The following is a 12,470-nucleotide window of genomic DNA, read 5'->3' on the forward strand; positions in this document are numbered from 1 at the left end:
CATATTCTGAAATGCACCCTAGTAAGTCACAAATTTGGCCTCTGCTCTTGATCCTCCCAAGAGGATTTTCTGCTCTGCTCACTGTGGCACAGTCACAGAGACTTTACTTCATCATCTCACCCTTCGACCCAGTTAATGATATCCTCCTGCTTCTGCTCATGCCACCACCTGGGAAAGCTCATGGGGTCCCAGCCCGGACAGTCTGACGGACACGCTCACCCACTGTAGATTGGGTTAAAACCAACTTCAGGGTGGCAACCACAATCTTTTATTTTGTCTTTGTCACTGAAGACACAAGCTGTGTGTTTTGGGACTGCTTGGTCAGAAGAGAAGCATTCTCTGCCAGGAGATTTCACTCTCCACTGTTTGTACCTCTTCAGAAAAAACAGGCAAAAAGACTAAGTAAGAGGAAGAGTAATGGGGGCAGGAAAGCCCAGGGCAGTGCTGGAACACGCAGTGAGATGTGGTGCAAAGAAAAAGTGCTCAGAATTCAAAAAAACATTTTCATTTCAAATGAAGACCTCTTATTTCTTTAAAGCCTGCTGCAAAAACAAAAGAAATTTTCACAAGACTGCATCACAGAAACAGAGGACACTATCACGGCTTCGTTCACAAAAAAAACAGGAACAAATTCGGAAATACCTGAATTCTCAACAAGCTGCTTGAACTGGAATGGATAACGATATCCTTTGTGAATTAGTCAAAACTCACACTGGGGAAAGTCTATGAACCTTTGCACTTGTGCAAAGACAGGTTTAGCAGAGAAAAACACGTCTAGAAGTATGTGAAGTGCTTGTTAATGTTTACTTACCTATGCAAGTGCGCCCATCGGCATGGAGCCTGTATCCCACCCGGCACTGGCAGTGGAAGGAGCCGTACGTGTTGACACAGCCTTGCTGGCAGCCACCGTTCACCACCGCGCACTCATCCACATCTAGAGAAGGAAAGCAGACGATGAGCATTACAAGACATACTCTGGTTCTCCTGGATGGCACGTAGCTCATACATAATGCAACCATCGCGCTCAGACTGGGTTTGTGTTTACTTCGCTTCTGCGCTGTAAACGGAGCAAAGAAAATTGAAATTTTATGGTGTTTTTCAAAGTTCCCGCAGGCGCTGCCTCTGTAATCTCTACTTCTGAAGCCCTTGTTAATTAGAGTGATCTGTGACATGGCTGTTTCCTTGAGGCCAAGAGAAAAATACAGGGAAAGAATTAAGGTAAGATAAGGCATCTGAGCTTGTAGGTACCACTGGTCAAACATGTGGCTTTTGTAAAAAACTGCCGTATGAAGATTTCCTTTTGCAATCAGGCCTTTAATCCTATTAGCAGGTGCTCTTGAGGGTACAAGCATGTACAACTGGCACAAATGGAAAAAAGCCAAGCAAGAGCCCACACTTTCAATCAACATTATGTTTTCAACCACTGAGTACACAGACAGCTTTTAGACATTACATTTAAAAAGAATGTTGATTTTATGCTGCATTTTTTGTGACTTTTGTCCCTTGGGCTTCCTTCTGTTCACCTGAATTTTCCATAGCATCTTCTCGGACGAGGTCCTGGAAAAATGATGTGATTTCCTGATTTCCAAACCTAAGCAGGTATCTTTCCATATTGCATGTTTTAGGGGATTACATTCAGTCAAATGAAGAGGGAAACTAGCATTAAACCAGCTTGAGAATGCTGCTGTAACATTTAATCTAAAAATGATGGACAATGATGAACAAAAAAGATCAAGCACAGTTTAAGTAAACAGGCGAAGGTTTAAAAAAGACCCACAAAACTGAACTTCCAAGAGTACCGCCATAAGCAGTTTCTGCACCTTTTCAGCAGCACTAGGCTACTGTAAATAGCATTTGATAGGCATGTTGACACCATTACCTTAAAAAAACCAACACAGAAGTCATTAGAAATAAGGGTCAGTTAGTCCATTCCCTGTCAAATTTCCACCCAGCAGATGTTTGCCTAGAATTTGTCTGTCCTTTCCTCAACAGTCCCCAGGGATGGCAACTCCACCTTCCTCCATCACACTCAGGGATGATGCTGGTACGAAATTATCCTGACCTCCAAAGTCATTCTCCTCTTGCCGAAGCCAAACCTCCCTTCTGCAATAGGCATCTATAAAGAACCCACCCACCCCGCCTTCAACACCAAAGACTCCCATTGATTTATTCGCTCTTTAGATCATGTTCTCAAACCATCTCAGGGATTTACCCACCCAAGCGGGGGTGGACGAGGAGACTGGGATTTAAAGAAATAAAGTGGCTGCAACGAGAGACAAGTCTGCTGTGGGGAAGCAATTGCTGCTGCGGGGAAGCGAGCTGGCTGCGGAGCAGAACACAGCAACACGAAGAGGTTTCCCCCCCGTCCCGTATTGCACTTGAGGAACAAGCGGTCTGGCTTTCATGTTTTTTGCTGTTGACATATCTGCTTTGCATTTAGCTTTCATGGTTTACGTTTTTTTTATGCTTATTTTGTTTTAGAAAAATCTAATCAAAATTATACGAAAAAGGAAGTTTTAAAAATTACTTAGAAGTGCACAATGTCCTGGTCCGAAGGAAGTGTATTTATAAAGTTAAATTTTACTGTGAATTTCACCCACCTAAAATGAAGTGGCTAGTGTTTAAATTCAGACCATTTGCTAACGTGTACCACTTTTTAATCCTTCTGCTGTATTTGCTGTTTTATTAGACTGTATACTACATACATTTCCTACTGCCTGCAGACATCTGGAATACGCTTTTTTTAAACAGAAGTTTTGCTTTTTTTAATGTAAACGGTAAACAGAAAATGTTATTCATCTTGTTGAACCGTATACTGTTAAGAAATAGCCTGCTGAAAAATGCCAGGATGAAATCAAAACCAGGAAACTATTTATCTTGAGTATCACAGAAATAAAGTAAGGAAAAAGGCTCAGAAAAATACAAGGAAGCAGCTGAACTATATAGTACGCCACATTCTAGTATTTATACCTCAATAAACTCAAACACTGGGAGCTTCAATGTGTGAATTTTATAGGCTACAGTCAGTTACAGAATTTCTCTAATATCCAAAATACAGTTTTTAAGTTAGGATATCAGCACTTACAAAAGAGAAAAAACAGTCCAGCTAATAAAAACAAGCACTTGAAGTTAGTTCTATTTGTTAGTCTCTATTTGAACATTTAAAGAAGTGACTTAGTTTACAGGGGAGCTCCGCACCCAGCAGCTCCAGCACCCGCTGCAGCTCTTCTTTCAACAGCCTTTCCCTCGCACCGGCACATCCCGAAAGGCCATAAGGCAATTATATATATTGCTGAAAGGCAATATAATTAGATGAAAAACAAGATCCCCTAAAATACTTGTATATACGAACTACACCTAACCCCACCCCGAGACCCTGCAGTAAGTGGAGAGGAAAACAGAGGTGAGACCAACAAGCCTGCCACACAGCTCCACACCCATCTTCCCAGGACGCCACTTGAGCAGCAACTGTGACGACAGACAATCCTTTCTAGTCTCGGGCTTTGCCTGCAAGATCAATATTTTAAGGATTATATGTTGAAAGATTCCTTCACGTGCTACAGATACAATCAAGAAAAATGCAGCACAGTCACCTTTCAATGTCTCTGCATCTTAAGGCCAGGAAACAACTTTGCCCCCAGTTACAGAAGAAAAATACCTTAATTATTTTGTTTGGGGAGCAGTCTGCAAAGTAGAGACTAATCTAAATGCTTGAACTGCACTTGAAAGTTTTAAAAGTCTAACCTATTTAGTCTGTTATATTTAAATTGCTATACTAGTGAAGGACATATATACCAGGAAAACAACAGCTTATGCTGTTCTAGGTACAGAAGTAGCTGTTTCTTTTTCTACATGGGAATAACTATAGAAATATAAAATTACTCTGGAATTCTGAAGTTATAAAAACACAAAAATATTCTAGAAATATAGTCATTCTATTGTAATTCTAGAATATTATGGGATTACAGAAGATTGTATCTGTCTAACAACACACTAAATTTGGATTAGTTTCCACTGCAGATCAAACTGAAACACCTTCACGCTCAACTTTGTCGTTACGATTTAGGATGCTTATCTGAATAAACCAAATTTGGAGCCATTTATGGCTTGCTTATCACAAGTCAGACCTCGATATCAGCAATTCCCACAAAACAGAGGGAGAACAATCCGCTGAGACGAGAGGCGAGAAGCAACGTGAGAATGGTGTCCCGTCCCCAGGCCATCTTGTGAAGGGGACTATGCGGCTGGGTGAGACGAGCAGGGTCAGTGTTTTAATATCCTCCTTCTCACCTATGGAAGACTTCAACAGAGACGCACTTTTGTGGGACTCCCCACTGAAGGTATCTCTGCTTTCCACGCTGTCCGTGTGCAGCACGTGCCCCACACACAGGGATTGTGTCCCCATTTACCCAACTTCCATCAGGAACAACTGGCAGGAATAACCTTATGGTCAGCCCTACAAGCCAAAAGCCAATGTTACGTGTTTCCAAGAAGTTAAGTATTTTAGCCACTATGGCATGCACCTTTTTTAGCTCTTTATGCTTCTGAAGTCTGTGCACTTGGACTGATCTCCGTGCACCACAACTGCACACCGACCTTTCCTCCACCCCAAAAGTCCTGAACATGGGAAAAGAGGATGCAGCATACAACTGCACAACCCCCTGCCAGCACCATACCCTTTCCAAGGGCAGCTCCTACTGATGAAGTTACAGATTTTGAAGTCCTCCATACTCCCGAATAAGGGCTCTGCTAATCCACAAGGAAGTTTGTCCCCAATTGATTTGATAGGCCACGTTGGCAATAGTCTGATTTCCCTGACCAAAACCTGTTTAAAAACAAGAGCTGTATGATTGCTTGTTTGGAATTCAAGGTCATCACATTAGTGGCTTTTTTCATATCATAACTGAAACGTTTAGGAACGGGTATGATCAACCAGTTCCTTAAAAACAGACAGGTATGTTAAACACAAGTAATTAGCAAACCTGCAATCACGTTTTTATAAAGGAAAAATACAAACAAAATGTTGCCAGATCGATTCCCTACTAACAAACAGCTTAGCTTTTTAAGCCATTAAGAAATGTAAACAGCATGTAAAACTAAATCTGAAAAGAAGGAAAAAAAAAATAGTTCTGGTGGCAGCAGGACTGAATGTTTGCAGAATCCTCTACTTTTTAATGATCTTTCCCCTCTTTTCTGGCCATATTGTGCAAGACAGAATTGTGAGCTCAACGCCCAGTTTTTAAGTTGTCCACTTGCAACACCCCAGCATCCCTCGCAGGTCAAGAGCAGGCTGCAGCCACAGCTCCCATGTCTCCAAACGGAGGGGACCTGGTGTTGCCAAAGGCACTCGTGCTTCTACTGCAGACTGGGTACATCCTTAAACCTGCACGTAACAAATACCTGAACAGGCCTCCAAAGGCACCTAGAAATGTCTGTCTATTTTAACCACTGGACAGCCACTTCACACAATCCCAAGTCCTCTTTGCTTTTAAATCCTTTTCTTCCAAGGAATTTGTCTAGCGATTTCAGCAATGACTGCTCCCACAATTAATGCATCACCCGCTCTCCCATAGGTCTGCAGTGGTGCATGCATGGCCCTCTGTAGGCATGTACATGTATTTGGGCTCTGGTGCAGGACAACTGCCGCTTCACATCTCATATTGTCTGCAGAAATACTGAAAGGCAAATCTGCTTTTCTTTCTAATTCAATTTATTTTTTAAAGCACTGCATTCCTCACAAGGCCCTTATTTGGAACTTTCATCGCTTTCCACATGCCTGCCTTCTGTGCACGTGTGTGCAGCTGCTCCAAAAGTATAAGATGAAACAGTTTTCTAATACTAAGTTTATTGCACACATTTCCTGCTCATATATCAAAATACAGCCTCTGCTGCAGACCTGAGTTCCTTTCTTTGGGCTGGCCAAGCCAACAACTGCACGAACTTTCTGAGAATCCCCAACGGAAGGAGAGATGATGTGCCAAGGGTATCCCAGGGACAGCATTCACATCGAGGACACTCTGTCCAGAGCACCAGGTGAGGTCTAAGCAGACACAACGTGGCAGAGGAAGGTTTACCTCTCAGCTAGCTTCACGGAGCCAGTGGCATTTCTTCTGGGTGACAAGTGAACAGGTTTGCTCTCTCTTGGCTATAAAAACATGCACAGATTGATAACTGTTCAAAACCAGTACTTTCTGATAGATAAGCAGATAAAAAAATTCCTCTTCACAGTGCCCAGGCACTGCTGGAGAAAGAAACCAGAACAGGACAGTACCAACCCTCATCACTTGAGGACTCTTTATTTTAGTTTTGGCAAAAACTAAAGTAAAGAACAACATGAAGAGAGGCAGAGGCCAAATAGTTGTGAGCATCAGCCATTCCACAAACACCAGAGATTTCATATGGATGAAAAGATTTCTGTCCAGTTGGGAGCTGGTGTAAGAAACATGTTCTGAGTACACGCTAGAACAGTCACCTGCATGCGGAGACCCAAAGCACCACAAAACCATCCGCGGATCTGGCCCAAATGACTTTCTCAGAAGCCTAATTACACCCTTTGTATCAGAAGAGTAAGAAATGCTACATGAAATTGGAATGAACGACACATGCACTCTTCCATTTTCCAGTCACCACAAGCCCCCCCAGCTCACCGCAGAAAGGCTGCAACCAGCAGAAGCAGGGAAACACAAAACTCTACTTGCATTTACCTAGAGGATGGTTTATGCCAATGGTTTTGAAGTCAGATTATAATTTAAAAAATTATAGTAATTATTTATTAAAAAAAGCATGAACAGAAAGAGGAAGCATGGTCTACTCTTTGCAGCATTATTTTAAAATTCAGAAAAATCAGGGGTTTGCCCCTCCTTTACCCAGGGTCGTTGCTCTCCACACAATATTAGGAGGATTAGTCAGTAATGATGGTGATAGAGAAATAACGAAGGGAAGGTTGGATCTTCTATAAAGAACAAGAAGAAACCTTGAGCAGCTATGTCTAAAATTATTGCAAGTGGATAAACTGTTCAACTCAAACATTTATTTGGAAATAAGTTAAAAATCTGGCTCACCACTCCCTTGCTCTGACTGGCTCTCCTCATCTCTTCAGCTGCAGATCATTTAGTACATCTGACACGAAAACTCTCATATTGTTTACTATTTAACACGATATTTAAAACCAACAAAGATGTACGACAGTGCTTTCCCTTCTGTTATTTGTAACAGTACTGTGATTAGTCTCTTTTATATATTCCAAAGGATGTTTAAACCTCACACAAGTTATGAAGTGAAAATATCATATGGTCTTTCCCCACTAATTTACATGGTGGATGTTACACATTAATTTAGTGTGTTTCTAAATTAAATAATTTAAATACTTAAGGGAAGGAAGGGAAACAGGCTTGGTTCCCAGCCATTCATAAGCTGAACACAAAAGTCAAATTACTTCTGTAAAAGCAAAACATAAAATAAGACCCACTTTTACTATAAGTAGATAAATTTGACAGATTCAGCTCACAGCTTCCTTTAAATCACATAGTCTCCCCAAGTCCCAAGTTTGAAAATGTTCGTAATTTGACAACCAGCGTGAATCGCTCACAAATGTGCTCACTATTAAGCATGACAATTGGCTCTTGAAGCACAAGTTTTAAAAATTCTCTCTCCTGTTTTACTAACAGTAAAGTGGTTTTCAAGGTTTGAAAGTTTGATTGGAGGAGTTTTGAAACTCCTGTTGCTAGAAAAATATTTGTTCAATTTTTCCACAACGAAGGAAGTTTGACATTAGTGTCGACTCTAGGAAGAAAAAAGACAAGTTTGAAGTCTGGTCAAAAACAAAGCCTAAAATTCCACAAAGAAAAGCAGAATTTCTGTTCATTTTAATAGAAAACATATTTCTGTTTCATTTAACCAAACTGAGCAGCAAAGAGGATAAAGAGCAGTTTTTGATAGCTGTGAGATTTTAAATTGCAAAACCCCTAGTCTAGGGCTTTTTTTATGCTTCACAAAAACCCCACAAATATGCTACAAGCTCTTTTGAGTAGTCTGCTAGAACCTGATGGTAAAACACCTTCGTGAAACAGCTTTCAGCCCAGATAAATGTGCTCCTGCGGAGCCAGCTGGGTCATTTTGAACTGTTAGCGCTCCTAGGCTTTTAGTTTTGCTCCTCGGCTATTTGTTTCTGCCCTTTCCTGGCCCCTCCACTGGATTATATGAGCATCCATTGTCTGCTCCGGTTCAAAGTCACCCAGGTTACCTCCAATCGCTGCTGAAGCTTACTTAAATTTCAGTAAGTCGCAGGTGTCCAAGGCAAACCTGCTACAACAAAATTAATTAATGGAATAGCTTCAGCAAACTGTACTGAAAGGAACACGCCACATCTGATAAAAGACTGGTTAAAAGGCATGCCTAAGAGATTCCTCACCCAATTTAGTCCCCGTGAACCGACTCCACAATGGAAGAGGATCCTTGTTAGAGAAGTGTGTTTTCCTCTGCGTTTATTCTTTGCCCAGGATTAAGGACAAAGCAGGTTGAACCAGCACCTGTTTTGGCAGGGCTATCCAATTAGCCATGCACAGAAACGGGCTTTCCAAGTTATCTGATTATTTACCTTCCCCTGAAAATCGATGGCACTAAAAAACCCGAAGATTTCTGTACCAGGTTTACTGCCTTTCAGTCTGTCACCCTCCTTCAGACCTCCCTGGTGATTCAGTCACATCGGGGAGAGGAATTTTCTACCCTGTAGTTGGTACCTTGCCCTTGATTTCAGATGTTTTCCAGGTAGCTACAATGACTTCTAGCTGTGACTAGGTTGGGTTTCCTTTCTCTTACATCTGGTTTATCTGTTTTTATACTGAGAACACCAAAGGACAGAGACCATGGCACTGTGAAATGCTGAACAGCACAGCCATCTATGGGACTACATCTGTGTCGGGTAATAAATATTTATGCCCAGGTCTGAAGGGAGATGCATTTCCCGATGACCGTTTTCAAGGAGGGAAGAGGACAGAGGCAACGCTGAGGCATGGCTTTTTGGGGGTATTCACGGAGCAGCTGGGGAGGAAAGGCAGAGAGCTGCTCCCAGCACACGCGCCCAGTGCGAGCTGCCCTACAACCTGCTTTCGGGGAGAAGACTTCTCTAAGCACTGAAAGGGACAATCCACCCGATCAAGCCTTAAAGACCTGGATTTAATTTCCTGATCTGTCACTGGCTTTATTGGAAAATAAGTACATGAATAAATTGCTGTGAGATGTCACGCAACCCTGTTAGTGGGGGCCACAGGTGATTTGAAAGAATGACATTGATTTGCCAAAGATCCTGGTAATTTGAATTCACTGTCGGGACAGGGGAGGAATATATCAGGGAAAAAGGTGCTCTAAGACTTGGGGTTTTTTTTAATACTGCTTTCGTGTGAGGACTGGCACAACGCAACCATTGAAAGTGGTAAGTTTTTCCTCACCAATGCCTGGATCCTGCAATCACATTTCATTTCTCAGATGTTCCTCAAGAGCAGATCTGGACAGAGTGATGTGCAAAGACAAAACCGGCCAGTATCTGTACTGCCAATCTCTGCTGACTTTCAATGCCTGACATGCCAATCTCTCCTGAGATATTTAACAGTGGTTTAGCTCAATAAACAGCCAAGAGCCCCTCATCCACAACTCTATATGCAAACCATATGTTGCAGTTGAAAACTCTGAAGATTATAATTAGAACTGTCCATTCAATTTAAACAAGGTCAAGAATGAAAACTATTTCAAATTCAATAAACAAGCCTTTCGAAAGTGTAGACTCTGTGAAGGACAAGCTTAACAACTTAATTGACAGGTAAAGCTTCATTTCTAATCCTCATTTTGATATCGTCTGTAGCCTCAGGAGTCAAAACACATCACTGCTCAGTTCTCAAAATATGCAGAGAAAATGAAAATGTCAGTGGAATGAAAAAAAGGAGAAGCATCTGTTTGATAGCTGTGTAAGCCTGTGATATGTAAACTGCTTTGGAGTCAAGCAGCCCTAATTAGAGTTTCAAGGCATTCTTCATTAAATATATGCACACAGCCATATAGATATAGATATGTATGAGTTTTGAGCAATTAATTGAGGCCAGATAATTTGCAAGAAAAATCAAGGTATAGAATTAAAGTAAGGAACATGGTAATTTCATGGACAGACCTCAGACAACACTGTGATGTTTTCACGCAGCCATGAAGAAATACTTTTCTCCACCTTTCCACAAAGCAGATCTGTACATTTTCCTCCACTCTCGGTCTTGAAAACAAAAAAAGAACGATCCATTTCTGAATCTCAGAGTAGCACACAGCATCTCAGCAAAGTAAAGGCAAAGAGAGGACTGATAGGGTTACCAGCCTGCACAGTGGGGTTATACTAATAGATATTTTGGCAAGTGTACACCCTTGACGACTCCAGTTCACATCAATGTGAAACCCACACAGATGGACATAAACTCTCAGTGGAAAACTGGTGCCAGGATAAGTGAATGACCACATGAAATAACAAGGGAGTAGAATCTGAAGAACGACAATCCAGACAAATGCATAACTTATGACCTTAAAAAATGTTTATACACTAAAGAAAAAAGCCTCATTAATTTTACTGCTTCCTGTAGAAACAAAGTGAATGTACCAGCTGTAAACAGTGAAGTTGGAAGAGGACATTTTGCTTGTGCGCTGCAGCAGTGTGGGCTGAAACACAATGATTAAAGTTTTATGTAATTTCTGCTTAGGAGAAAGGCTTTGAGATCACTAGCATCAGCAGCTTCACCGCGATGCTCCTGCGAGTTTTTCCGACACGGGGCAGAATAGCAGAAGGAAAATTTGTTATGGGCTATCAATTTTTAAATACAGCTCCTCAGCACAATTCGTTTCAGCCATGCTGGGAGGCAGGAGGGTGGCAAAGGAGGAAAGGATGTCTACAAGGAGACGTACTTAAGTGACAGCATGATAGAGCCCAAACTCCTTGCGCAGATTCAAATCTGAGGTGTACTAAGGAGGTTTATACGTTGGGCCATCAGCATCTTCTCTCGGCAGGAAATGACAGTTTGAAAAAAACAGTTATGGAATAAAAAGAGAGAAATGACTGATCTGATGGGAACATCTGGTTTTTGTTAACAGCAATATTAATGCCCGCTTGCTGAGCTCAGTAAGGGTCTTTACTACAGTAGAACACAGAGAAATGCCTTTTCTACACCCAGTAGGTAAAATATGCAAAAGAAAATTATAATCATGCAAATACCTTAATAATCTGATGTTTCCAGCTTACAGTGCATATGCTCTGCTGGTCAGAAACATGAATGCTATTTGTGACAAATGTCCTACTTGGGATGGTAAAAAACTTTAAGACATCAGATGGATAGACTCGTCTGGCAAACTGACTGGAACATGAGCCAATCTTGGGAATAAATGGTTTGGGAGGAGCAATCGCCAGCCAGAACTGTACTGTTCAACACAAGACAGGCGTGCAATGCTGGCACTGCGCTTGCGGTGACAAGACTGTGCGGGACCGGGAAAACAGGGAGGGGAAACACACCATTCAGCCACCAAAGTCCATCTCTCTGCCAAGCTCACCTAGACAAGACCACAGCACAATTCACTCCATTTCTGTAAAACCAGCTCACTGCCATTGCTCTACAGTCATTAGCTCACAGGGTGCCTCCTCAAGAAGCCGCCACAAGCATCGATGCCCCGCTGGAGCTATCACAACTCCAGGCTGACCTGCAAGATAAACCAGCAGCAAGCAAAAGACAGCACGTTACGCAGATTTTCTTGCTCTGCTTCCTTATGACATACATCAGCCGTGACTCTGCAGAGATGCAACCACAAGAAGAAAGAATTGGCATTAACACGTCCCAAACCTGCCCATACCAACTTCCAGAGCTGGATCCTAATGAACAATGTCACCAGGCACAGAAGATTTTTTTTTTTCCCCTCCTTTTTTCCTCTTCCCAAGATTAAAAATGACACAAAATTAATCACTTGATTGCTCCATTGTTATTAGCTGGTTTTGAACTCCTTGGCTGACATTGAATCTCTTTCGGGATAGTAACTATTAACAAGGTTCTCAGGTGGGTCTTTCAAAGATTCGGTATGCAACAACAGCAGGTTTATTTCAAGTTGGTCTTCTAATAAATCCCAGTCAAAGCCCTCAGGTACTCATGTAATTGAAGTTTGAGTAATCCAATATGATGTTGATCAAACTACTGATCTTTTAATAACGAACCGTGGCCTCCCAGCAGTTGCTATCTTGCTGACAGTCATGTCTGGATCGCTTCCTTTGGGCCAATGCTTTGAACAGAGAAGCTGACAGATTTCTGTTTGGTTTAGATTTTATCACAAATTGTTTTAAAGCTTTTTAAGGATATATCAGATAGCTTGTAAAATCCACAGGCATTTCAATAAAAAACGGGATTTCTATTAGTTGTTCCAGTGAAGACTGGTATTAAATGCTTCTAAAGAGGAATGTAAAC

At 41.7% G+C, this 12,470-nt stretch overlaps 1 protein-coding gene across 1 annotated transcript in view; it reads right to left on the bottom strand.

The window, feature by feature from the left end:
• The window catches only part of LOC104343032 (uncharacterized), a 189,479-nt gene that overhangs the window by 67,586 nt on the left and 109,423 nt on the right, over window positions 1–12,470 (bottom strand). Inside the window, exon 6 of the mRNA XM_086468615.1 lies at window positions 812–934. Coding sequence (XP_086324741.1) covers window positions 812–934 — 123 coding nt within the window. The remainder of the gene's footprint in view (window positions 1–811; window positions 935–12,470) is intronic.

The sequence above is a fragment of the Leptosomus discolor genome, chromosome 7, assembly GCF_034619465.1.
Source record: "Leptosomus discolor isolate bLepDis1 chromosome 7, bLepDis1.hap2, whole genome shotgun sequence".
Taxonomy (NCBI): domain Eukaryota; kingdom Metazoa; phylum Chordata; class Aves; order Leptosomiformes; family Leptosomidae; genus Leptosomus; species Leptosomus discolor.